The sequence below is a fragment of the Pseudochaenichthys georgianus genome, chromosome 13, assembly GCF_902827115.2.
Source record: "Pseudochaenichthys georgianus chromosome 13, fPseGeo1.2, whole genome shotgun sequence".
Taxonomy (NCBI): domain Eukaryota; kingdom Metazoa; phylum Chordata; class Actinopteri; order Perciformes; family Channichthyidae; genus Pseudochaenichthys; species Pseudochaenichthys georgianus.
Genome location: NC_047515.1, coordinates 35111744 through 35138162, shown reverse-complemented (window position 1 = coordinate 35138162; position 26419 = coordinate 35111744). Strand labels below are relative to the sequence as shown.

General features: G+C 40.0%; 1 protein-coding gene across 2 annotated transcripts; it reads right to left on the bottom strand.

The window, feature by feature from the left end:
* Positions 1–740: 740 nt before the first annotated feature.
* On the bottom strand, positions 741–26351 carry st3gal4 (ST3 beta-galactoside alpha-2,3-sialyltransferase 4). Of its 2 annotated transcripts, none has more exons than XM_034096744.2 (12): positions 26041–26351; positions 20097–20164; positions 18659–18728; positions 16361–16442; positions 15974–16063; positions 14620–14717; positions 14127–14190; positions 13627–13722; positions 11280–11469; positions 10664–10801; positions 1842–1991; positions 741–1753 (listed from the first exon to the last, which is right to left on the bottom strand). In XM_034096744.2, exons 3-12 carry the CDS (start codon positions 18684–18686, stop codon positions 1664–1666), a joined length of 1026 nt encoding a protein of 341 aa, XP_033952635.1. In that variant the 5' UTR covers positions 18687–18728; positions 20097–20164; positions 26041–26351; the 3' UTR covers positions 741–1663. The 2 variants fall into 2 exon arrangements, with proteins under 2 accessions (XP_033952635.1, XP_033952636.1); XM_034096745.2 differs by having other exon boundaries at positions 25961–26051.
* Between the last annotated feature and the right edge of the window lie 68 nt (positions 26352–26419).

Here is a 26419-nt window from a genome sequence, read left to right as displayed (position 1 = left end):
GGACAGCAGAGTTCTTACAGTCTGACCTTGAGGAGAAGAAGTGCATCGCTATTCTAAAGATTCAATGCTGCATTCAGGTGAAGAGCTCTTGAGATCTTTCAAAAATGAACACATTCAAACCAAAATATCAATATGTTTTAGTTATTAATAGCAGTATGGAAGTTGTAGTAATGATACAGCACATGATTGAAAGCTGCTGTCAATCTGATCCAAGCTGAAGAACTGCACCATGTCATTGCTTAGGTTGTACCACCATAAGTAAGCCTAGTTTACAAATGCCAAGGGCACAAGTCCATTCATGTCAACGCTAATAGAAGGCCGTGAGTACAAACCATCGTTAACATCTGTCGCTATTCGCAATTATTAGCATTGTGCAATTTCTGGTCTTCCAGATGTTCATACTGTACATGTGTTACTGGACACGTGCTAGTGCTAGGTTTTCTGTTATCATCGCCCCAGACACTTTAAAATGGGCTGCTGCATGACTGCACCATGTGCAGTGCAGTAGATTACCTACTTTATGACATGCATGCAATGGAGGCTCACTGCCCCCTACTGGAGTACCCTGATAATGAAAAACAGCACAATGCAGCTTCCCTCAGGTCGATTCATGTGATTACCATAAAGTGGATATGTGGATCTGATCAATAATCTATGTTCACATAAATGAAAGGACACAAACAGAAACGTTTCTAAATGAGAATCAAGTGACATTCATTTCATTCTGTACAATACAAATATCCAGTGGTACCATTTATTGGTTTTGTTTCTACAAAAAAACGCAACAAATAAAGGATAGAATAACTTAAAACCCCCAGACACCTGCAATCAAAAAGCTACCAAATTGGCAAAATACAAGTAGTATTTCCAGTCCACGAATTACAAAAAATAAGATTAATTAAATCCTGTTCAAATCAGGCTTGGGGTCAATTCATTTTCATTTCAATTAAACTAACAACAAAAGTGAAGTTCACAAAGAAACTCTGTAGATTTGTACGTACACCTCTTTAACATAAAACAGATGCTGTTTTTTTAGAAGTGAATCCTAAACCACAGTGAGTGTGTCCAATGAGAAATAAACCGGTCTGATTCGTTTGGAACTCACTGATATGCATTCATCTTTGCAAACAACAACAAATACGTAAACTGTAGATCGAAAACACTTGTTTCCTATGTGGAAATTAGAAGCCCACAGTATCAAATGGTCTTAAAACAAAATCAAAGCACAGTGATTATCCAATCTAAATCAGGAGTAATTTCTCTTTGCACATCCAGGACAACTTTGAATAGTTCTCCTGCGTACTCACTTTGAATGATGCGATTCAAATCCCGGTTGATTTACAATCATAAAACATAATGCAAGATGCTAAGCCATGTCACCAGAGATAGTACACGACAAAGTGAAGGAAAGCCATTATAAAGTCACATTTCATGTGTCTTAATTTGAGAGAATTTAAGGCGCCAGGGATATAAACATTCTTTAGAGCTCGACATTTTTACACTTTTGCCACCTAACGATGACTTAGTACATGTAAACATTTCTCGTATCCCACTGCAAAAAAGGCACATTAGAATTTGAGTGGGTTGACCCATCCAAATGCAAATAAGTTTTGGTGTTCGGTCACATTCTTCGATTCAATCAAACTCGAAAAAGGTATGTGTATCATAGATGTGGGTGCAGGTACAAAATGGCACCCGAATCCTCCAGTCTTTTTAAGGCATCGGCTTCATGATTGAGATCATGGTAAGAATTCTGCAACAGAGAGTGTAACAGTATGTAATGACACAGTATGGTAAAACTGAGATGACTTTTGAAGCACTGTAAATGTCCGCTAACCCACCTTCATTGACTTCATGGTGTCATATCCGTAGTAATGGATAGGGTTCCTTTGGCTCTTTATGTTAGGGTATCCAAAACCAGCAATGTGGACCACATCACAGTAGTTGAGAGCAACGACCACAGCGAGGATCCCCGAGGTAGGATGCACTGGCTGTCGAAACAAAAATAAATCTAATTAAAATTATAAACTCACTGCATTTAGTCATTGTATCATGATACACTTTGGTTTGGATTAAAACAATTCTGACATTGGTCATAGTAACAAAAAAAGACGCCGTAGTAGACAGAAAATACCACAAAAATGTAAAAGAAAAAAAGTTTAAAGAGGACATATTATGCTCATTTTCAGGTTCATATTTTGTTCCTCTACTGTGACATGTGTATTGCTTTTAATATGTTTAATAGGCTCTTTATTTTTTCTCATAGCTCTTTTCACCCTCTGTCTGAAACCAGAGCACGGTCTTCTCTGATTGGGAAGCAGGTCGGCTCCGTTGTGATTGGTCAACCGCTAAGAGATGTCCCGCCCCTTAGTCACATACAATGCGAACACGAGCCAATAGAAAATCCCTCTGGCAATACCTCTAGGATTTAGTTCTTTGATATGCAAATGTTTGACATGCACTCAACAGGAGCTTTGCTAGGTTATAAAAGACGTTATTAATTCAGCATTTATGTTTAAACATTGTGCATGCAATAGTTGTGTATTGAAAGCTTGAGTCAAGGGTTTTAAGCAGACTAAAAGAATAAAACTCTTCTGCAGTTCCTTCCTTCACCACTAGATGGAAATGGAGGACTAGGAAGGAACGGCTGCCTCTGACCTGCAAATGAAAACAAAACAAGCCTTCCCCATGTGCAGAACAGTGTTGGGTGTAACGCGTTACAAAAGTAACGGAGTTACAGTAATATATTACTTTTTGCTGTAACGAAGTAATGTAACGCATTACTAATGAAATGTGGGTAATCTATTACCCGTTACAATGCTCAGTAACGCAGTTACAACACATTTTAACCCGAAATTAAATGATGTTTTGTTTTGTAACAATGTACTAACATAGCGAGACATTCCGACACCAGACAAATTGTGCGGGTAGATTAGTAAACCTGGTGTTTACTCTTCAGGCTTCGCGCCGGGATCTTCGGGGCAGTTGAATGTTCAAAAAAGAGAACGGAGCGAAAAATACCAACAACAAATTGTGTCAGGTGCGCGTGACCTGCTCCGCTGCGCGTGCAGTGACACACATTTGTGGATAATCATTTATACGAAAATGGTTAAAGCAACCATCACTAAACGCCAGCAACACTGCATCTACTGCAGACCGTAGCAACAGGTCAGATGGGAACATCACGTTACCCTCCGCTGTGGACACTAGTTTACTCCCGCCTGACTCGCCGCCCTCAACCCCGGAGCAGCACTCTTCATCGCCCGAAACACCGCCGCCCCTCTGCGGCCCGCAGGTGCCAGCCAGGATACCACGGCAACACAGAGCCTGCCCAGGTAGATCTAAACAAGTACCCGCCTGTACAGTGGGGTTAGGCGGTCATTTTGCAGCTCGTGGTATACAAATAGACAATGGCTAGAATATGTGAAAATAGTGCCATATTCTGCCATGCCTGTAGAAATGTTGGGTCAAAAATAATGCACACAATAGCACAGATGCCTTCACCACGAATGGCTACAAAAAGATCTCATATCCCAAGCTTATCAACGAGCTGATGTTGCAGCTGAAATGATCTCCAGGTCACAAAGTCAACCTGATGATGTGATACCAGTTCTCAAGCACAGTAAATGTTCTCTTCCCAGAGTATATGATGGGACCAAGGTGATGTTTAGTAGGCTACATGGTTTTAATAATACTTTTGCTTTTCAATGTTTGCCATTTCAAACCATGAGCTGGTTCAAATAATATTTGCCTTGATTTACAAAATGTTCTCATTTGTTTTATCAGTAGGCTACAGCTTTGAAGCTTTTGTGCTTTTCTTTGCCATAGTCCATTTTGGACTATATGAAATATTTCAGGATTGCACTTTTAACTCACTTGAAATGTTCTCACTTGCTTGGTTTCAAAACATAACAAATGCCATAATCTGTTCATTGGGACCATCAATGCTATTTCTCATTGCTGTTGCCGGCCACTATTGCTCATGTAAACCTACTACTGCTGCGCCCCCTGTAACCTCAGAGGCACCCTGAGTCATTTTGTTCTGGAGCCGGGCCTGCACACGGCCACATGCTAAACACACTACAGAGCCCATTCCGTGTCCTGTTAGTGTTTACTTACTTAATACAAGTTGTCAGTAGCCTTAAGGGCCTACACAGTTGTTATGCTATACCACATTGCCCTTCACTGGATGTATAATGAGCTGCACTAAACTACATTTCAGCATTTAAAATACCTAGCCATTCTTTTGCGGTTATTTTGGTGAAAGTAACTAAAAAGTAACTAAAGTAGTGTAACTCATTACATTTCAGAGACAGTAATTTTGTAATGTAACTTATTACTTTCAAAAGAGAGTAATAAGTAATATGTAATATATTACTTTTTGGAAGTAACTTGCCCAACACTGGTGCAGAATACTATCAAATAATCAGTTTATCATTACATCCTGCTCTTGTTGATACAGAGGTGAAATGTACATATTATACGGAGCTTTAAAATAAAGCCAAATGGCGGTTATGTAATGTGGAACATGTGAGATTATCCAGGAACATTCCGAAATGTGCGATAATGTGATCAATCTTGCAATCTTGGCAGGTATGACAAAGATAACCCTCATGTTTTCTCTTTCAACCAGAGACAAGGTAACTTACACTGGGTAAGTTATATGCTGTCTGCTTGTGGGCACTGCTTAAGGTCTTGGTTGTGTTACAAAATACTTTCTTCACATTAGCCTGTCTCACCCTGAACACTGGGTCTTTCCCAGCAGCTTAGTGCTGCCTTTGGGCGACCTCTTCCTAATAAAAGCACTCTCATTGCCAGTAACAAGAAACAACTTCAGGCTAATTTCCAACTTGATACTTTAGACCAAAACATTAGAAGAAAAAAAATCACTTCATCTCCAAAATTCTTATTCTATTATTTAGGTTTAAAGGGCACTTGGCTTGGAGGAACATAGTTTTAAATAGATATTCAAAAACACAAAATGTTTGCTACTTATTGCTTTTGACAGACTTTTCTATTCTTGGGGAGTTCAGTGAGAATTTGTTTTTCTGCGTATGGCTGCTATTTGACACTTCTCCATCCGCTATGGCTCTTATCCAAAACAAATACCATACACTGAATGTGTCAATGTGATAATACAGATGACAAAAAGTGTTTTAACTGCCTCCAAAACATCTAAGACCTGTTGGCAACCTTGTTAATTCACTTGAGAAAATCAATATGGCTCAATATGGGGGATTATGTTCATACGTTTTTTTTTTTTTTTTTGTTTAACCGCTATGGAAACATTGCCATTCCCCCTTTATATTACATTACGTTTTAATTGTATTCATTGTCCACAAAACCATGGATATGTACAGACAATATCAATATATGTATAATAAATTTGAATAATTAACAACAAAAACAGATAAAGAGACACATTTAAGCGAGCAAAAATCTCCAAAATGCAAATATACACACATTTCATCTATATTTACTCTACAAAGAAATCCTGCCAAAAAACATAATCAACTCGATAAGGCGTCCCCAAGGAATTTGGCTTGAAGACGCTAACCATGAACCGCAACATCCCTAGTTCAAATTGGTCCAGGGACATTGGTTGAACATTGTTCTCTCTCTTTCCCTTCATGTCCTGTCACCTCTCCACTGACTCCTTCACAAAAATAATGAAAGTCATTTTGATTATTCGAATGCACTTTTAACAGGCCTTGCTACAATTCATAATTTCTTCACAAGTCAGGATACAAAAAACTAAAATTATTAATTGAGTGTGCAATTCAGCCCAGTAAGAATCCTTCAATGGCTGCCTTTAAGCAATACAACTGTTTCTAAGGAACTTTTAAGTTTTCAATCTATCCGCCTAAAGTGTTATGTCCCAAACAAATGTTCACATTTCACTGGTAATTTGTTCTTGTGTATACTACAAAGTATTCACCTATTTTGCTGATTACCATGCAATGATTAGGCCTTAATAATGATCCACGTTAAATAAAAAAAGGAATTATTATTGAAGCACTCTCTACTCTTGGAGTAGATGTGAAAAGGAATGCACATCTGTGACTTTTTCCATATTTATACATACAGTAGAAGCAATCTCTTTTCAATCTATAATGTAACAACAACAAAACAGCTGAATGCACCGGTGATTACCTTTTGTAAATGTCATGGCGAAATGATTGTATTCAAAACAATAAACCTGCTCTCTAAGAGGAGGGGTGGATGTCCATTAATGAAACTGTAAACATATACTGGTATCAATGATACACACAGCGTCATGCTACTTTATTCAAAGGGATTAGTCAGCATACTAATAGATATAAAAGACAACAAACTGCTGACCCGATGACATCACATCCTCTGGCTAACTCAAAGTCTAAAAGATATTGTAAATATATCACAGGGCATCTGGTGGTTTTTCTCTCTTTTTATATTATTTGTATTGAAAAGTATACAGCAATATCCTGTGTTGCCCGACACAAAATTAATCTTGGTCTAGAAATAGTGCTCGAATATATTATATGTTCTGCCGTTTACTTGTTTATCACTTGGTATCACATGATCAGCCTTTGTGGAAAACATATAAGAAAAGATTGGCACTTCAAGGGCACAGACCTCCGCCTAGGCCAACGGTGCATTCACAGGCTCCTTGGATTATTCAAATAGGGAAGCAGATTTTCCGATTTTGTCGTGTTCATGAGCTTTAAATTGGAATAAAAAAAACATGGATGCTTCATCGAAGATGTGTTCTATCGTAATGCTTTAACCATAGGCTTTAACACATTGATAGATATTTCTCTTGTTCCAGATTAACGGGGCTTTCACGTACATTTACAAGTCAAGAACTCTTGTTCCACTTATTCCTACCACATGAATGCAGCAGAAATGCCCTATTTATTAATTTAGGAAAGTCAAAGATAATTTGTTTATTCCCCCTGTGATTCAGATCCCATGCAACATGTAATGGGTACTTCCTTTGCCCATGCTACACCATTCTACTAACTTTTCCTGACATTTGGTTGACCTAATCCTGCTTGATACAGACAAACAAAACTGAGCAGACAACACAACATCCTTGGTGGAGGTAGTAAAGGGATCATCATCTTTTTAAAGATAAAAACTAATGTGAGATGTAATGAGTTGAGACATGTTTGTTGTCTTGTCCCTGGCGGGCTCTTACTGTGTGCAGAGAATTCCCTGTGTTTTGGGCTATTTCCCTCTTGAGTCTGTCAATGATTATCCGTGTTCACAGAGGCAGAGGAATGGGAATACCTTACACATGACCGGGAGATAGAAGAAACGGTCTCCTTCCATCCCTCCCCGAAATGTCACAAACAGCCTTTTTATCATATCTCTCCCTTCACTAATGCTTTCCATGTTATCATCGGGTTTCCTCTAAGAGCTCTGTTTACATATCAGTGTTAGCGGTGGTCTTCTTCCCACTCCTCTGGCCACAGTTTACTGATTGCCTAAAACATTGATTTCTACCAAAGTAAAGTTTCTTTGTCAACCGACTGTAGATTCAGATAAGAAGATGTGTTAAGAAATGATTAATTATGATATAATCAATTATTTTATGCAGCCTTGTCATAATCTTTCTGTTGAAAGAAACGGTTCAATATATTGAGGAATACATGAACTTGCTTAAGAGATATGTGGTAACATTTCTGTTGGTAGTTGGATTTGAACCTTTGGAAAATGTACCGTAAGTGTTTTCTCTCTGTTTACAGTCTTTATGCTAAGCTAAGCTAGCCGGCTAATGGATGTATATCTAATTCTCAGCAAAAAAGCAATGCAAGCATATGTCCAGGAATGTTGAAATATTGCTTTAAGCCTTGCTAAGAAGGGACTGTTTTTTTGTTTTATATTGTGTATAATGAGGCACACATATGAACTGTGTGTTTGTTTGTCTGCATGTCTGGGCATTGCACTTTTGTGGTATTATTGGCATCGAGTTGATATTCTCAATGTCTCACTTGAGAATTCACAGAAACAATAAATGTTCTAGTGTTGTATAAATGTAAATTACAATTATTAGACCAAGCTTTCACCCAAGAAGACCTTTCTCAAAAGCAGTGCCTGCATGCTTTTCCATGTAGGCTACTGTAGTTATAACAGCTCAGATGTAAGTGTGCGAAATAAGTTTTCTTAAAAGGTCCAGTTTCTCAGACATTGCTCTAAATTAGCTAAGAGATGGGCTCTCTACTTCAGGTTGCCTTGATACAAACCGTCTGATCAAGAGATATCCGTCCATAGCCGGGCTTAAGATCTTTTGTTGATCATTTTGAACAAATCTAAACAAATGTAAGATTTCCTGCAGTGATACAAAAGGCCACATGTACCGGATAGCCTCGATAAGATACTGAAACACAACCTCTTTCCTGTCCTCTCGTCTTTTGGATCTAAAACATTACACAGGATCAATTCGCTGTTGCCCTGAGCACTACTGTTGTTTTTCTTCAGTTCTGAAACTGAAGAGCACCCCACAATGGGACACAGCTGACATTCTGTGTGTATTAGCCTCATGTGGTCGCCAGCACACAGGCGAACACCAGAGCCCAGCGGCGGCCCGGCACATAGTTTGGACGCAGGCCCATGGAGCCTTGGTGAGAGGGGAGAAGGGAGAGAGGGGGCGGGGGTTCATACAGTCACCGCTGCAAGCCAGACCTACAAGAGCTGAACACAGTGTTGTGTTTGTGAAGACGGGTGTGAACATAAGAGTTATGTGTGTGTGTGTGTGTGTGTGTGTGTGTGTGTGTGTGTGTGTGTGTGTGTGTGTGTGTGTGTGTGTGTGTGTGTGTGTGTGTGTGTGTGTGTGTGTGTGTGTGTGTGTGTGTGTGTGTGTGTGTGTGTGTGTGTGTGTGTGTGTGTGTGTGTGTGTGTGTGTGTGTGTGTGTGTGTGTGTGTGTGTGTGTGTGGACTGTATGTGTGTGTTAAGGGGGTCCTTGGCTATCTGGCAGGGTCATTAGCTGAGGGTAGTATCTGCAAGAAGGAGGTCTGCTTCAGTCAGGACTCCTGCTGCTTTTTAGCAAATGAAAAAATACCAGAGAAAAGAGAAGAAAAGACGGAGGAGACAAAAGAAGACGAGAGGGAAGAATCTAGGTTTACTAGTTTGTTAAGGGAGTTAAATCACTAGTGTTTAAGGACAAATGAATATATTTGCAGCCCCGAATACAGATGACTTCTTTCTTTCTTTATCTTCTTTCCTTTCTTCCTGCAGCAGAACCACCGGATACAGACTGCACGAGTTGTCTATACTATTTTACAATTCTTACAGGCTGTTACTTTTTTGCATTACTGTAACAGTGTTGTAAAATAACACCACGCACTATTTACTTTTTTCTACTACTGGGTGCTTCTTCACTGCTTTTACATGTTCACTTTTTTTTGGACGTGTACTTATTTGTATTTGAATTCTTCTATCTGCACTGTTCCCTCTGCTGTAAATAAATGTCCCTGCTGTGGGACGTTTTCCTGATTCTCATTCGGAAATATATCCCAGTTCTTTCTATTGCTTCAGTATATGTTTCCATCTATCATCTCCTCCTCCTCCTCCTCCTCCTCCTCCTCCTCCTCCTCCTCCTCCTCCTCCTCCTCCATACTGTCTGTGCAGATGGTGCAGAGCTCCTGTCGGGCGACCGCCTGTAGGATCGCTGCCTTCCACTGCTCACTCTTCTCATGCATCGGCCCGTTGTGTTTGCACTGCAGTCTAAAAGGGGACTAAAAAGGAGAGGGGAACCCCCCTCCCTCATACTCACTCTTTGACAAAAAGAGAGAGGAACAAGCGAAAAAGGTTCTTGGCTCTGGCCCATGTCAGAGTCGATCCCTACCAAACACACAACAAGCCCCGCTGGGCAGATGGGATGCATGGGCCAGAGAAAACTCACTACATGAGTAATGGCCCGAAATCCACCAGCTCAGTCCAATCCTCCAATTTGTGAAACAAAACAGACCAATTGTAAACTGCAGAAAAAATGTCATGCGTCAGGTTTTCTCGTTGTGCAATCGTTGCCGGAATAGTTTCATGAATCTGTTTATGATTAGGTTTATTTTATTTGTTCTGTGTTGTTGAGAGTTCTCACTCCGCCCCAAAAGTCACAAATCATGCTCAATAAAGATCGACTAAACTGTCCATCCAGGGATTTTCCCTGAGAAAACAGCAATAATCATCTTTAGAGACCTTTTTCTTCTAAAAACAGAGCATCTGGTTGATATTTCTAAAAATGTTCTGGCTTTCCTTCAAAAAACAATTATTTTGACAGGGATTCACAGAGTGTCCCAGAAGAAACGAGGAGCTTATCTTGTAATGATATGCCAGAATGCCAAGCAGAAGCTAATCTTCATCATGTTTTGCAGTAATTGGATCTGAAAAATTGCTATTGACCCGGCCACGTTTCGAGAGAAATGCCTCTTCCAGTAAACTGTTTATCCCAGAGCTCAAGACGGATCATTGGAGGGGCTGTGGCTAATCAGTGGATGCTCCATTTAGCCTTGTTAACATTCATGTGGGGAGAAGTGAAGAGCAGAAAGGGAAAAAGGGAGGTATGAAAGAAACAGAACAAACACGATAGAAGGTACTAGTGGGAAAAGTATTTTTGAAAGGACTGCCACCAGAGTTATGGTTCATTATTCTCAAACAGACACATGTAAGTGGATCTCTGACCTGTTTGCTCTTGGGTTGCAGAGGGATCCGGAGCAGTCTGTCTGCAGTCTGGTGCAGGAAGTGGGGGTCCAGCACCCTTATTTTACTGTAGTCACCCAACCAGATCTGAGGAGGGCTCTTCCAAAAGCCTTTTCTGACCTGGAAATCACGGATAAACATTGAGAAACGATGAGACATGGGATGTTGTGAAATTAAAATAAACAGAAAGAAAAGAGCAGGAGAAAAAAACGTAGCTATTTTTAGTTGGCCCACAGTTCATTTCCACAAACAAAGATGCAATTGAACCTGTGACTCCCTCATGTCTGGAGGCAACTAAATCGATGTGCAAATGAGCCGGTAATGACCTGGCAACTATTAGCAGGAGGCCTCGGGTGCCCCGAGCAACAGAGTGTCTGTAATGGAAACTACATTTATCACTGAAGGGCACTGGCATCACTGAGGTTGAACCTTTTAAGTATTTGCTTCATGATGTGTTTGGCTGGCAAGGGCTGGGAAAGAAGCTAAAAGGAGTGTTTATGTGACGCCGAGAGGCAGAGTAAGAAAGTGAGGCAAAGTAAGAAGGAAAGCATGTGTGTGTTTGTGTGAGATAGAGTGCATTCTCACACATAGCCTGTACCCTCTTCTCGTTATAGAGGATCTCTTTGAGCCAGCGGAGATCCTGCGGTTTGAAAGGAACCAGGACCATGAGCGTCCCGGGCTCGTTGTTCAGACCCGGGTTGTACGAGGCCGACTCAGGGTAGAAAAACCGCATAGTGGTCTTATTCCCCACGTCCTCCTCGTATCCTCTCACTGGGGCATTGTTCAACCTGAGGCAGGGACACGATACTATATTCAGAGACAAGAATTTGCAGGTTTGTTTTGATTCCAATTTTTTTGTAATCATCCATACAGATTGTTTAAACCGCATCGGGACCACTAAAAGGTTGTTGAGCATGTCCATCCTGCCTCATGCTAACTCTGCATTCGCCACATCTCTGGCTTAACATCATATATCTGGATAAGCAGTGTGAGCTTCCTAGAGCTTTCCAAATAAACTTTGAACTTTGTGTAAACAATTTCAGATACGAGTCCAACCGAAAGTTTACACAGAAATAGAGAGACGTAGTGAAACCACAACTTTCGGGTTATGTTTTACAGATAAACCTCATTCAAACAACCGTTGACATCTAAAATCAAACAAAATTACTGAACAAAACAGCCTTGGAACGGAGCCTTTTTGAACGGTAACCTACACTGTGTGGCACACTCCATAGGATTCAGTCATTTTGATGGAAGTATGCTATTGCTAACAAAGTCATTGTTGGATTAGAATATTAGGAACATGCCTCATTTGGTCAAAAGACTGATAAAATAAAGACTGATAACATAAAGAAGAAGCTAGCCAACTAACAATCACAAAGCAACAAAACTACTAAATAATACAAAATCAATTATCTTATCTTATCAAACAAGTGTGATTCACAGAAGCCACAGTTGCATCAGTTCATGTTTGTTCCATTCCGGCTTGATAAGAAATATGTTGACACAAACTAAATATTTGTTAAAAACAGCAATCAGGATGTTTTTCCAGTTCTTCTGTCCCTTCTAGATAACGCTTTGCAGAGTCAACTCTCAATCAAAAACAGGTTTTTAAATGAGTGTTTAAATGTGTTTCATTCTGGGAACATCCCTGCTCCACTTACAGGATATTAAAGGCATTTTTGCTTTTATTTGACAGCAAAGGGACGAAGTGAAAATGGGGGGGAAAAGAGAGAGGAGTATGACATGCAGCAAAAATCCCAAGGTTGAAATGGATACTGGGGACATGGCAGTGATGTGGCATGCGCTGAAACCTCTCGGTACGAAGGCACTTCTGCTTAGTTACTCTTTACAAATAAATTAATTTAAAACAATTAATAACTTATTCCATGATCAATTAATGAGCCCAAAAGAACAGAATGAGACCGTGTTTGGATAAATCATTAATCTGCGTGTTGGAAAACTCCAAGTCTGTGTTTTTTATGACAGACAGAACAAACACAGAAACGTCAAACTCTAACGCAAGCTTTGAATGTCAATAACCTTGCTCTATTGGCCAGGGAATGATTAGCTTCTGAGAGAGGGATAGATGTGAGAGAAGAGGAGGGGGAAGGGGGGGTGACCGGGAGAGAAAAATGTATTGTGGCTAGGCCAAATTCGGGCTGTTTGAAAGAGGCTTATAAAAACTCAGAATGCATGTGGTCATTCCAAGGCTGTAAAGTCAGATTTGCAGAGTGCCTTTGTCCCTGAGTAAACTAAACACTTTCTATTCTCCATTTAAAAGAACTCAAGAAAAGTTTGCTAATTGCTAAGAGGACAGCTCTGTGTCAGGGTCACACAGTCGGATGCAGTCCGTCATCAGTGTACAGCAGGGTGAATTCATACCCTGCTTTAAGCGGCGGGGGAAATCTGCACATTCACTATTCATTTTTCATCTAACAAGGATCCATCTGTTCTTAATGTATCATCTTGAATCAAGATGGTGGTTATTGATTACAAATGTTATACTTTGTTCTCACGGTTCAGATATTGTAAGATAAAAGAATGTTAAACATTCTTCTCCCAAAAACAATTACCTTGAAGTGGGATTAAAAATGCATCAAAAGTTTATGAATCTTACAAAACTCATAACTTTCTTTCTATCGACAGCATGTCAAATTGCTAATAAATGTAATTATAACTAAGCATTGTTTCCCTTGTTCCTTGGTCATTAAAACCAACACCATTTTTTGAAATTATTAAATATTTTAGCTATTAATAGGGAAAGCCCGTTTGTGTGAATTGTGTATTTCAAGCGAATATATCTGCACTTTTCATGTTGTTCTGAGTTTGTCTCTCCATGGTTTATTCCACGTATTGTCAGTCACTATGGATAGAAGCATGACCTAAATGACATCTAATGTAATGTCAAATGTGATGGATTTGATCCCTTCCTTCCTGCTTACCGAATCACCACGTCATATTTGTTGATGATGCCTCCCAACGAGCTGTTTTTGATGGCAAAGCCGTTGCCCACGACTACACAGGTTCTGCATTCCAGGCTGAGGAGAAAAACACCACATGCAAACGTGAGTCTTTTCAAGTTTTAGTACAATAAAAGACTAAATATGTGGAGACATAACTGACAACATTTATCAGCAGAGAAATAGCGCCCGAAGGTGCTTTCTTTACCATAATGAGGGACAGTTATGCGGCTAAGCAGCTACCCATAAGTACCTATAATCACAGCAATGAAGTCATGCGGAAGGACTGACAAAGTGTAACAGGATGTTACAGATCCACAGCTGGAAAACATCTTCAACCAAACATAAGTTTTGTGAGAAATATTCCTGGTTTAGTGTCAATTACCTGTGGACACTACGGCACTAATCCTGGATCTTTAAATGTATTAGAAAAACGATTTCTGTAATATAGGAGTTTTAGGCTGAAGTTCGCTCAAACTTACTTTTCAATGTTTTCTGGCACCTGATAATTTATGGTAACAGCAAGGATTTGCAGTAGCAGTAGTTCTGAGTGGGAAAGTGAGAAAAAGAGAAGTTGAAATAGCTGATTGAAATCTTTAAAACAGATTGTGCATTGGCAATACAAAAAAAGTTAAAAACGTCCTAGTAGTACTACAACTGTGAATATCTTTAATCTCGTTTCCTTATTTATTTAAACATGACCAAAGTGCAGTATAAATAGTGTGTGATCTTTCTTATCAAAGCCCTGATAGTAGTAAGGCATCACTGCAAGCTATGGTCATACACCCATTCTGTTGGGGAACGGGGATGTGTGTGTTGTAAAGATAAAGACTTGTTTTTAGATCTGTAAACCCAATCTGTAAAGGCATACACATTAAAAAAAAGGATAGAACATACACCTTCATACAACAAGCAGGGTGATACATGTGCTGACTCCGAGTAAAGGGAGCAGAGGATAACATAAAGTCAACATACCACTGTCCTTAATGCCATAAGGTAATGCCAGCGTTGACAGATGCTCCCTCCAGAAGAAATCCTCCAGCTTCAGAAAGAGCCGAGTCTGTCTGCTAATACTGCAGGGGGAAAAGTGTGAGAGCAGGAATTTCAACATGATACTGCAGTGCACAGGGTTTCACTGTATAAATGATATCACACCATGGTTTGCGGTGGAGGATATAAATACGTAAGACAGCGAGGATGGAGAAAAGCTATAACAACTTTGAAACCACACAATGGACAGACCGACGGAGCTGCCGAACCGAGCCATGCTCATATTGGCACATGGAAAGCTTGTCTTGACTTTCCCAAATGTTCTGTTATCTATTAAGCAGGTAAAGCAGACTCATTGTAAATAAACCAGCCATGTACATGATGTCATTCAAGCGTGATTTCCCTCATTAAAATCTCCTGTTGGCATTTCTCTCGCGAGGAAAGGCAGAACAAACACTAACATTCAGAGAGCCTGTGGAGTGAGACACATACGGCAGGTTGTAATATGTGAAACAGTTGCTTTCCTGTGTTTGCTGGCTTCAGACTCCAGCTGTTTATGACCTACTGTCTTTGACTGCGATTCTCTCAGACAGTTATTACCCTCGTGTGCCAGCTAGCTCTTCGCAGGGGATCAGCATAAATCTCCGGGGAAGGGTCTAATTAGAGGAATGTCAGTATGATTGCCTTAAAGCCCTCGCTGTGCCTGTAATGACTGATGTGAAAACCAGAGAACAACCAGCCACTGGCTTTATGTGAGAATGCAAATCATGTTCTTTAACTGGGGCAAACACAGGGGATTAGGAATATTGACTGTTTTGAAAGGTCAAAGGGCAGGCAGTGCCAAGTCTAATGAGCTAAAGAAAATACACAGTGACCTCTGAGGAGGCTTGGATAAACCAGATGGAGAGCATACCACTGTTTTGTAGCAGAACAGAGCCAGAAAAAAGGCCGACAGTCCCTTGTCAGCTGAATACACTGATGATAGAGCAGGACTGTGGAACAATGATTGCTTAATGAGGCAGAACCTGAGGAGCACAAGCACACTATTGTCTGGCCAACCTTATCAAGAGCTAATGCTGAGCCAACTTGGTTTTTATATTATCTCTTCCCCTCAGCAATGTCATCAAACATTGATCAACTTGAGTAACTGAAATGTACCTGACTCAGAGGAAAATGTTTTTTCATAATGAGTCCTGTTCTTTCTCACTGCTTTTCCTTCATGACTGGTAAAAAGCAGGCCTAACAGTTCTTAGACTCCTGGCACTTTATGCTCAAATAAAAATACTGGCATTTGTAAAAAAAAAAAAAAAAAAAAAAACACAGACATGCCATTACTCACTTAAAGTTAAGGCTCTCCCACTTCTTCTGGGTCAGCCAGCCACCACACAGCGACTTGCTACTGTTCGGAGACTTGTTGGTGCCTCCGTAGCTGAAAGACAGATAATCACCACAACTGGCATGAACGCTGCTGAATCCATAAAAACACAGAAACTGGGCCCAGAACATTTAAAAAAGTGCAAGAATGGGCATGTGTGAGGGTTTAAATTGACCAGCAGCAAAGACGGCCATATGATGCCAATGTGGGTACACTTTAAATGACTCAGCACGAAACAGACCGCACGAGATTACTTTTTTCTTTACCAGAAATGGCATTTCTGTAATTGTGTGACCTCAATACCGAGAGGAACCAGGACAAAAAGACATGTTTGTGTCTGTGTGTAATTACCTCTGAAGTATGGCAAAGGAGTAGTAGTATGTGACAAAGAAGATGAAGAAGAAGAGCACTGGGAGAAGCCTAAGGCACCATGCTGGATTCAAAGAAGACAAAAACAGAGGCAAAGGTACAATAGTTTTAAAAAGCTGAATTATCAAATATAGCATACAACCAATGCTTAGTTCAAAGTGAGATGTATTTGATGTTACAGCAGTTGATGTAGAGATTGCCGTAAGGAATGACCCAATGATAGAAAATAAACCACTCTAATTGTGATTCATTAAACAACACATTCAACTTTTTGAAATAAGATACGGCGGCTCAAGAGTTGGCATGCCATTGAACGCAGATGTGACCAGAATGGGTACTGAAAGATATAACTGAAACGTTACCAATGTGTTTCCTGCCTGTGCCACTTGTTATTTAGAGATAACGGCACAGGTCTACAGGAAACGATCCCCCAGCTGTTATGGCCTCAATTTGTACAAAATGTTTTAATGGAAATGGAAAAGAAAGATGTTGTGCACCGCCAAAAGTGTTAGTCAGTCGTGTTTCATGTTGTTATTCATGTATTATTCACTCATTTGTCACGTCTCATTTTAGGTTCCTTGACTCCCTTTCCTAATGTGTTCTCCCGCGTTCATCAACGCCAGCCGCACCCCTGATTGTCTTCACCTGTTCCCAGTTACCTCCTGTTTATATGCCCCCGTTTCCCCCTGTTTCTTGTCAGTTCGTCATGTCCTGTTCCCATGCTAGAAGTCTGCTCTTCAGTGTTTGCTTTGTTGACTCAAAGCCCATTATGTGCTTTTAAAACTTATGTAAAATGTAGTTCCTCACGTTGGGAGCGTTTTTCTTTTGTTACCTTTTTGCAAATAAATTACATCAATTATACTTTACCTTTGGCTCCCGGGTCGTGCATTTGAGTCCTTATCCTTATGGATCCAAGGTCATAACAACAGATTCAAATCAACTTTAAATGAATGGGCACAGCATCGCACAAACTGTGAAACTGAGACTGTGCATTGAACTCATCCTACTTAAGGAGCAGTACAATAAATACCTGCCAAACCAACCAACAAAATGATATCATTACACTCTGCGAGCGTCTGTCCTGGGTTAACATACTGCCATTTATAGAAGGTGATATTTTCATCTGTCTGTCCAGGGACTAAAGGCAAGGCAAGGCAAGTGTATGCATATAGCACCTTTCAACACAAGGCAATTCAAGGTGCTTTACAAAAATGAAAGACATTCGGAAAAAAGGAATTTAAAAAGAAAAGATAATAAAAGAAACATTAAAAGAAAAAATACATTAACAAAAGTACATGAATAAAAAGTTACAGTGCAGTTTAAGAGATAAAAACAGGTTACTGTCCCGGTTAAAATACATTAAAATAACTTGTTTTGAATGATGACAGATCCGTTTTATTAAGTACAAGGACCTTCATGCTTTTTTTAATCTATTTTTATAAAATAGCTTCTTGTAAAATCCTCTCCAACATGTCCGTCTAGTTTCCATGACCATGCATACACTTTCTCAAATATGAATAAATTGATACTAAAAAAAAAAAGTAGTCTGGGAGTTCATGGTCTAAGTGTTCGATGAAAATGAAAACATTGAAACCACCTATGTATTGTCAAATGTAGCCGAGTGTAAAGACGACAGCTGGTTATAGGTGTTTCTTTTTTGTGTGCGGAGGTGGCACAGACTATTTCTTATTAAGTATACAAGCTAGTACATTCCAAATAAGTAAAGACAGTGAGATTTAGTGACAGGACATTTTTTTTGCTACAACAAAATACAGAAACCTTCAGAGCAAATGAATCACTGTGGATGTTTTTTGTTTGCAGCATAAAGGCAAGAACCCTGCTTTACATTAAGAGTGAATAACCTAAGAAGCATCAACTTTATGTTTTTTTCCCACAACAATTTAGGCAAAACAGTAAATGCGTAAATGTTGTGTGGCTAGAGCAACACAACTGATGTTGCAAACTGTAAGTGCAGTGTCATTCTGCTCTGATGATTTTTGGATTATCTTAATCTGTGACCTCAATCGTCACGGATACATTTCTGCTGATTTTAAAGACGTGATAAAGGTAACAGATGGTACAGATCACAGGTAACCAATGCATATAACAACAAGCAATAGTGGTTCAAAGAAATCTGAGCATTAAACGGTGAAAACATTTGCATTGTGGTCCTTGATTCCTTAACTACACATATATCAGATGAGTGTTCTACTGAATATCAAGTGAGAGAAATAGTAATGAAACATCTACTTCAAAAACACCCACGGCAAAAGTTCTTACTTTTAGTTGCCTTCTGGGACATCTTCATGTGCTCCTTAGTCCTCTCCTGTCTACACAGTGCATGCTTATCCTGGGGAACAGGTACAGAGAGCACAAACAGCAAATGTATAAGCACCTCCTTCAAACACTGCTGTGTGAATGGTGTTGAAGAAGTTGTGGGTAAAGAACCATACAACGAAACACACCATGGAGCTGTCCTCTTTGAGTCATGAAGTCAAAGAAGATGCTTGTTCTCATAGCAAGACTCAGATACAATCATAGTTAATGGGAGTGGCGGGGAACAAATCAATGAAACGTAAAAAGACGTGTGCAAAAGAGAGAGAGACAGAAATAATAACAGAAAGAGAGAAGCTAGGAGAGAGACAGGCAGCAGATGAAGGCCGGTCATTTTAAGAGGATCATACTAGACTGTTTGATACTTGGCCCCTGAACTGGGGGCTGATCCAACTGCATCACTTTGGCTTTAGCGCTGTTGCTTGGGATAGGTCGGATTACAGTTAAAACCAGATTAAAGTGCGTGTACTGTTACATGCACATGTCTACTTACGGTACCATGCACTTGTTATCCACAGTCTTTCTGATTTAGGGACTATGCATACATGCTTAACACCGCTTCGGGGCGAGCCCATCAGAATCAATAGCTAACTGAAGCAGCTGAATATCTATTTTGAGATGGGCTTGTGTGCACATGTACTTGCTACATTGCAACAAGAGTAATGCAATACCCCTGTAGATCTACCAGTGAATCAGCACGCCCTAACTTGGAGACAGCGAAGAAGCGGAAACCACATGATCGATTAACACCACCACAGGGACGCTCTTTATTTCACTTCCTTACAGCACAAGCGGCCACTCGAGCCCCTCCTTAAAAGATCAAACTCTAATTTCACAACACTCGCTTCCTCTGAATTAGGGTATTATTTTTTGGTGTTGTAAGAGGGTGGGTTTTTATCGTGATCCGGATATCAGGCTGGGCTTTGTTTGTATCATCATTTATTGTTTAAGGAAATGACGATAACACAAGCAAACTCCAAATGCGTCTTCTTCTTTTATTAAAGGAAACGAGCAAGATTAGTTAGTTCCTCTTGTTGTGCGATTGGCTTGAATTAGGTAGCAAAGAATCCAACGGTTATGTGCCTTTGCTCGTGGTCGAGCTGAATTGAATATTTGCTCTTTAGTTGATTAAAACAATTAAGTCCATTGACAGACATGTAAATGTTGGCATATTTCACATGCTTTTATACAAAGTAAAAGACAACAAACCCTAATGCAGCTTAAGAGTTGATAGAGATGAATGTTTCAGATTGGTACAGAATCACCAACAAACTTCTTGAACGTATATACTTTCAGAATATTGCAAACAATAGCTTCTCAGGCAGCTGTGCAGTCACCACAAAAATACCAACAAAAACAACCACATTACCACAGAACATCGTACCTTTTCCCTCTTTCATTTCCAATGAATATGTCCTCAGTGGTACAGATGTAGTGAGTCTGGGCCTCTCCCTGTAACAAAAGAACAAAACGATCTTCAACAGGATAATATCTCAAACCAAATGTTGTAACGCATTTGTGAAATTAACTGAAAATTGCACAAAAACAGGAACTGCAGTGATGCATGGCAGGGATAGATAAACTATACGGTTTGTATGAATCCACAGTGGGCTGAGGTTAGGGCAGTGGCTGCTGGTGGAGAGATCAAAGTTGCCCAAGGAGAACAAACAGCTGATCAGAATCAGGTAAGAGCTCGTTGTTAACCTGGTTCTTGGAATAAGGGCCTGGAGGCCACACTTAAACCCCAGAGATTGCAGCAGTTTTTTTGTTTTGTTTTTTTATCACATTTTGTTTGTGCTCCAAGGCTTGAATGTTCGTTACTGGAGAGCCTGAAGACGCCTAATTAAAACCTGAAGATGTTCTCCTTTTGTGCTCTTTTGACTGCGTACGGAATAATCCTCACACAAGGGAACAGGGATTGATGCAAGAGGACAAAACCTGTGTTCATAAATTAACTACATTGAAATCCAGAAATGTCATACAGTCTTGAAATGGGCTGATATTCTTCCATACTTAATAGTATAGAATAAAGATAATGCTGAAAATGTGAAGATTTGACAGATTAGGATAGTGAGTTGGACAAAAATGTAAGTGAAAGATTCCACTGTTGGCATGTGAGCGGTATTCTGACATGTTACAGTCAAATGTATGGCGGAATAATTTGTTGCAGCCCTACATATAGCCCTTTCCGGTATAAAATACTTCTTACCAACCCTGCCCTCTTCCTCTTTCAGAGGAAGTTACTAGAGCCTGTCATACTGTAGCTCAAAAGACTGAAGCACAAGAGGCAAAGGGTCTTCCCCAGACACTACAGACAACACATACCGGAGCAGCACAATACCTGACTGGCTGTGATTCAGCAATAGGGGGCCCAACCTTTAAGATGAGAGGGATATGAGTGTGAGATTTAGTCCTGTCAGAAATGCCCTTCTCCTCAAACAGCATTGCTGCAAGTCACACCGTGGACCACCGAAATGCAGACAGACCACCCTAAAGAGCTTAGTCACACACTGTAGTGATTACAGATGAGTCCGGCAGCGGAGAGGAAGTCATTCCCACAAAACCAGGGCATGGGATGGGAGTAATGATTATTGGTTCCTTCCTTTCAGAATTCCAGGGAAAGGTGAGGGCTGAGAAGGCAAATACTATGACTGAGCATTAGTGGAAGACAGTCTTGTGTTAACGTAGCTTAGTAAGAGGTTGACAAACAATCATTACATTCCCACTATGGTAAATTGACTGCATTTATACAGTGATGTTCAAGTCTTTGCGACTCCTTAATGCGCCAATTTATTACAAATTAAATTAATTTTGAGCTATTGTGAGACGTCACCATCACGACTTGTCCTTGCACCATTAACACACGTCGAACAAAGACCTAAAAGCATTATTTTTAGATGTAATGTGTTGGTTTTGGATGGATGGAATACTTGCAAATCCGTCAGCAAAGACATACATGGTGACCCGAAATGACCATCTTATCCAACCCCCTTTCACCTACCATCTGATTTCACATGTGCTCACAATAGAAAATCCACCTCTAAATGACATAATCCCAGAATGTAATCCATTCGGAGGGGCTCAATCCGCCCCATTTTTAACGCCACGACTGCTTTTATGGAGAAAAAGATTCAAAGGCTATAATCAACGCTTGTATTGCCGACACTTGAGTTAACATTTTCACAATAGGAAGGAACTCGGCCAGAGCCATGCAAACACATGTTTCCCTTACTGCATGGCAACTTGTCGACTCTTACTGATCAAAACACAAAACAGTCAATCTTATTTAGCCAGCAGCATTTGATTTAAACTTGTAGTCCTGTCTCCTTAAGGATATACAGAGCGCTCTTTTGGATGAACAAACTGTACGTCTTACTACTTGGAAACGACATTGGAAAATGTAACTGTAATAGGTGTCGTTAAAAATAGAAATGTATTTCTATTTGTGTGACTCATGAGGTATATGGTCGATCCCTAGCCCCTGCAATAACATTTCGAAGTGTCCTTGGGCAAGATGCTGAACCCCAAATTGCTCTGAGTGGCCAAAGGTGTGTGAGTGCAGCCTCTGCGCCGTTCAAAATGGCAGCACACTGCTCCTGACACTAGGATGGGTCAAATGCAGAGAAACAATTTCCCCACGGGGATTAAAAAAGTGTATCAAATCAAATCGTGTATGTAAAAGTGCTTTGAGGTGCAGCAAAGACAGGAACGTGCTATATGAATGCAATCAATGTACCATTCACCATTATATGATATCAATTTGCTAATACTATCAGATTACAATCTATATAAGTGTGTGTGTGTGTGTGTGTGTGTGTGTGTGTGTGTGTGTGTGTGTGTGTGTGTGTGTGTGTGTGTGTGTGTGTGTGTGTGTGTGTGTGTGTGTGTGTGTGTGTGTGTGTGTGTGTGTGTGTGTGTGTGTGTGTGTGTGTGTGTGTGTGTGTGTGTGTGTGTGTGTGTGTGTGTGTGTGTGTGTGTGTGTGTGTGTGTGTGTGTGTGTGTGTGTGTGTGTGTGTGTGTTTACAGTCTTGGATGACTCAGTAACTTCGTCCTATCACTACTTTAGGAGTCATCTGGTCTTAATTAGGTCTAGCCAGGAGAAGTTTTTCTCTGTTTTATTTGAGCAACAGCTGATCATTTCCAGTTGGTCATCACAAACTCTTCACACACTGACATATTGAACCAGGGTTACATATCGTTTGGCAATGCGATCCTTCCCGTCTGCAATGACCTACACATTCGGGTCACACATGCCGGTGAGTGTTTGTAGCTGGCTGTATAGTGCACTACTATGCTATAAAACTATGATAAGAACAATATAGCTTTCTTTTATAGCATGATTGTCAGGGATTCGTTTTCTTCCTGAGGACGTTTGATAAACTAGGAATTTCAAAAGCACGTATTTTTCCATGTGTACCTTTGGATGGGTTTTGTCAAATCATATGGGAGTCTAATCCAATAGGGAAGTAAAAGGTACATGGGGCTACATGTCTATAAAAGATGTAAAGTGAATTGATGATACCAAATACTACTACTAAAATCCATTCATTGAGTAACGCCTTCAGTTTATCTACGTTTTTTTGTATCAACTAATGACTTCAAGAATGTGTCCAGAATATATAAATAGAGAGAGAGAGAGAGTGAAACCCGTGATAAGAAGAGCCTTTTTTTGTCACAGTACATACGGCTGGATTAACCCATTTAGGGGCCTTAGGGCAAAAAGAGCCATTGGTCCAATCGACACTCTCCCTAATCCTAACCCTCATCACCACCTCTCTATACATTGCGTGTCCTTTAAGTAAAAACACATCAAATTTATTAAAAACACTTTAAATTACAGGTATTAATACAAGACAGAGAATTGATGATAATGCAGTTAAAGCTCTAGCTAATATTGTTATTGTGAATTCAAGCAATTCCCCAATTTACCAGAAACACAGTGAACACTGTCGTCTAGCTTTTACATTCTGTTCTCTTATTGGGCTGAAAATGACAGCACGAGAGTACTATAACATTTGCCAGTTGTTGTGAGGCCATGTGTGTTCATCCATTACTGCAGATAGCAGATTGTGCCGTTGCAGCTGATATGAAGTTCCCATGAGCTGAATGACCCTATTAAATGCAACATGTGCAGAAAGTGTATCTCTTATGTAGCTGCTACTGACCTTATACAACCCCATGAAACAGCAGTCTATCTATCCATCTATATATCCATCCATCATTCTATCTATCTATCCATCTATCTCAAAGATTTAACTGCGATTCCAGTGTTCAATCTGTCAGAACAATACCACTTTTTCTCTTTAATCTAGGTTGGCCATCCAAGGTGAGCTACAGAAAAAACATCTTTTATCGTTTCAACAAAAAGCCTACTGTAAACTTCAGGTGAAAATACAAAGCAGACATGTAGCCCTTTGAGGAGACAGGAATGAGAGACACAATAAACTAGATAATTTGTTTCATCAGGTTTTAGGTTTGTTGGCAAAACAAATAGCATTTATACTTTTTGACAGTTTAGTGATTTAGCAGAACATAAACATATTGTAGCTGACCTTCAGCTTTTCAAAAATATGAGCTGGAGAGAGAGACTGAGAAAAAGAACAAAGTGGAGAGCAGGAAGAATAGATAAACTTCAGATTAAGAGTGTAAAATCCCATAAAGTGAAGACTATTTATTTTAATGATAGAACTATACATATTTTAATTTGTTTTACACATACATGTACATCTTAGGCAAGGAAACACACATTTTATTGTTCAGGAAAATACATAATGTTTGGATTATTATAGGTTTAAGAGTTATTATACCTATTGGATTATTAATTTTGACTATAACAACACCTGGCGGACATTGTGTGCCTTCACTGCTTTTATGGTCTTTTTCATTTTCCTGTTGTACCACTGATGATCTTGACACCAAACAAAACAGCCAATCAAAACACTGGCTCTAGCAAATGTACATCACCTGTACACACTGTAGTTCCCTGACCATCTGTTCCACTGCCATAACGCCAGAATTGAGGAACTAATACAAAAAAAGAAAGTCCTTCACTGTGGTGCAACACAGAGGACGTTGTGTAAGAACAACTGCTCCATATGTACATATTAAGGGCTCATTCTAAACTGGGGGAAAAATCCTGGTTTCAAGGGATTATACACGACTGAAAACATTGTTGTGAAATTTGTATTCAAATTCTGCTCAATCCCCCAAAATACCACACACTAGCCTTTGCAAAGAAAACTAAGAGAACATGTATTAAGAGAAGAAATTAAAGCGTTGCTGCATGAGGCCCAATGTTTCACTGTTGAATGAAAAGGTGTAGTATTGAGCCACCATGCATAACATTTTGATTGTCTTCTTCTGGTCTACAGGTTAACAGCTCTTACATAAAGTATTGGGTTTCTATTCTTCTTTTTTGAAATACTGAAGGATCCTGGGAGATTGTGTCCATGGCTCAGTTGCCATGGGAGAAGTCCCAACATAACTGGAAGGTTTTAAGTATCCCACCTGAGGACACTGAGGCTGAGAGATATAAATGGAACAATAAAAAACCCTTCATAATATCCCTTCTAAATTGTTGTCATGTAATGCTTTTGTTGTCACTAAACAAAATTAAACAAGTGGCTTCAGTTCTTGCAAAACTAACATGCAAGAACTGATTCTGTTGCCTAAAATGAATGTAGATATGGAGAGATGTGTGTTCAAATAAAGTCAGACTGCAACCAAACTGATTCGAGGACGAGTGCTTCCCAGCAGTGGCTGCTGCAGGGAACAGAGGGTATGTTAGCAGATGTCAAGTTACCATCTGTACACAAGCCCCATTAATGCAACACATCACAGGAAACATGGCTTTGCAGCAATAATGTAGAAATCTACATTTCCTGTCTCGTGTTTTTTTACTGTAACTTAAATTCCACTTCAACTCAGATTCTATGTCACAGATGACAGGGAAGGTAATTACTGTCTCTGGATAAATCAATTCAAGAACATCAATCAATCAATGTTTATTTATATAGCCCAATATCACAAATGTTACATTTGTCTCAGTGGACTTCACAGTTTGTACAGAATATCAGTATGGCAATACTGATAACATGTATCATTATACTTCACACATGCAGTATTCTTTTCGTCTATACATACAAACGCACAAAACCAGACACACACTGACAAAAATGTGGAAATCAAATCTCGTGGCAAGCCAGCCAAATTAAATCTAATATCTTGTGATCAAGTGAGGCCACTTACTCGGATCGGTGGTCCCATGACTCCCAACAGGCATGTAGAAAAACTCCTAAAACACGTTAGCTCGAAAGGGTCTTACTTACCAGCAGCGCTGCCCGACAGATGAGCTTTAATCCGTGGAGCGAGCCTGTTGTACTGTACAATGATTTAGGACCAAGTTCACATTGCGTTTGGTGACACGCTGCGTGGGAAATCGATAGATATACCCCAGCTCGCAGCGCGCACACAAACCCGGGTAGAGATTGTGACAGGATGTGGAAATCAAAGTTCATCCCTCGACTCCATTTAGAGAAACCATGGCGTGGTTTTCAGTAGATCTGAGTAGCATGAACTCCGCAGGCACATATAGCGGTTTGCTTTCTCTCTCTGTTACAGCGCGTTCCCTTTTCTCTCAAAGCATGGACGCATGCGCATGTGGGTACGCGCACTGTGGAGAGCAGATCCAAATGCCATTCCCTGAAC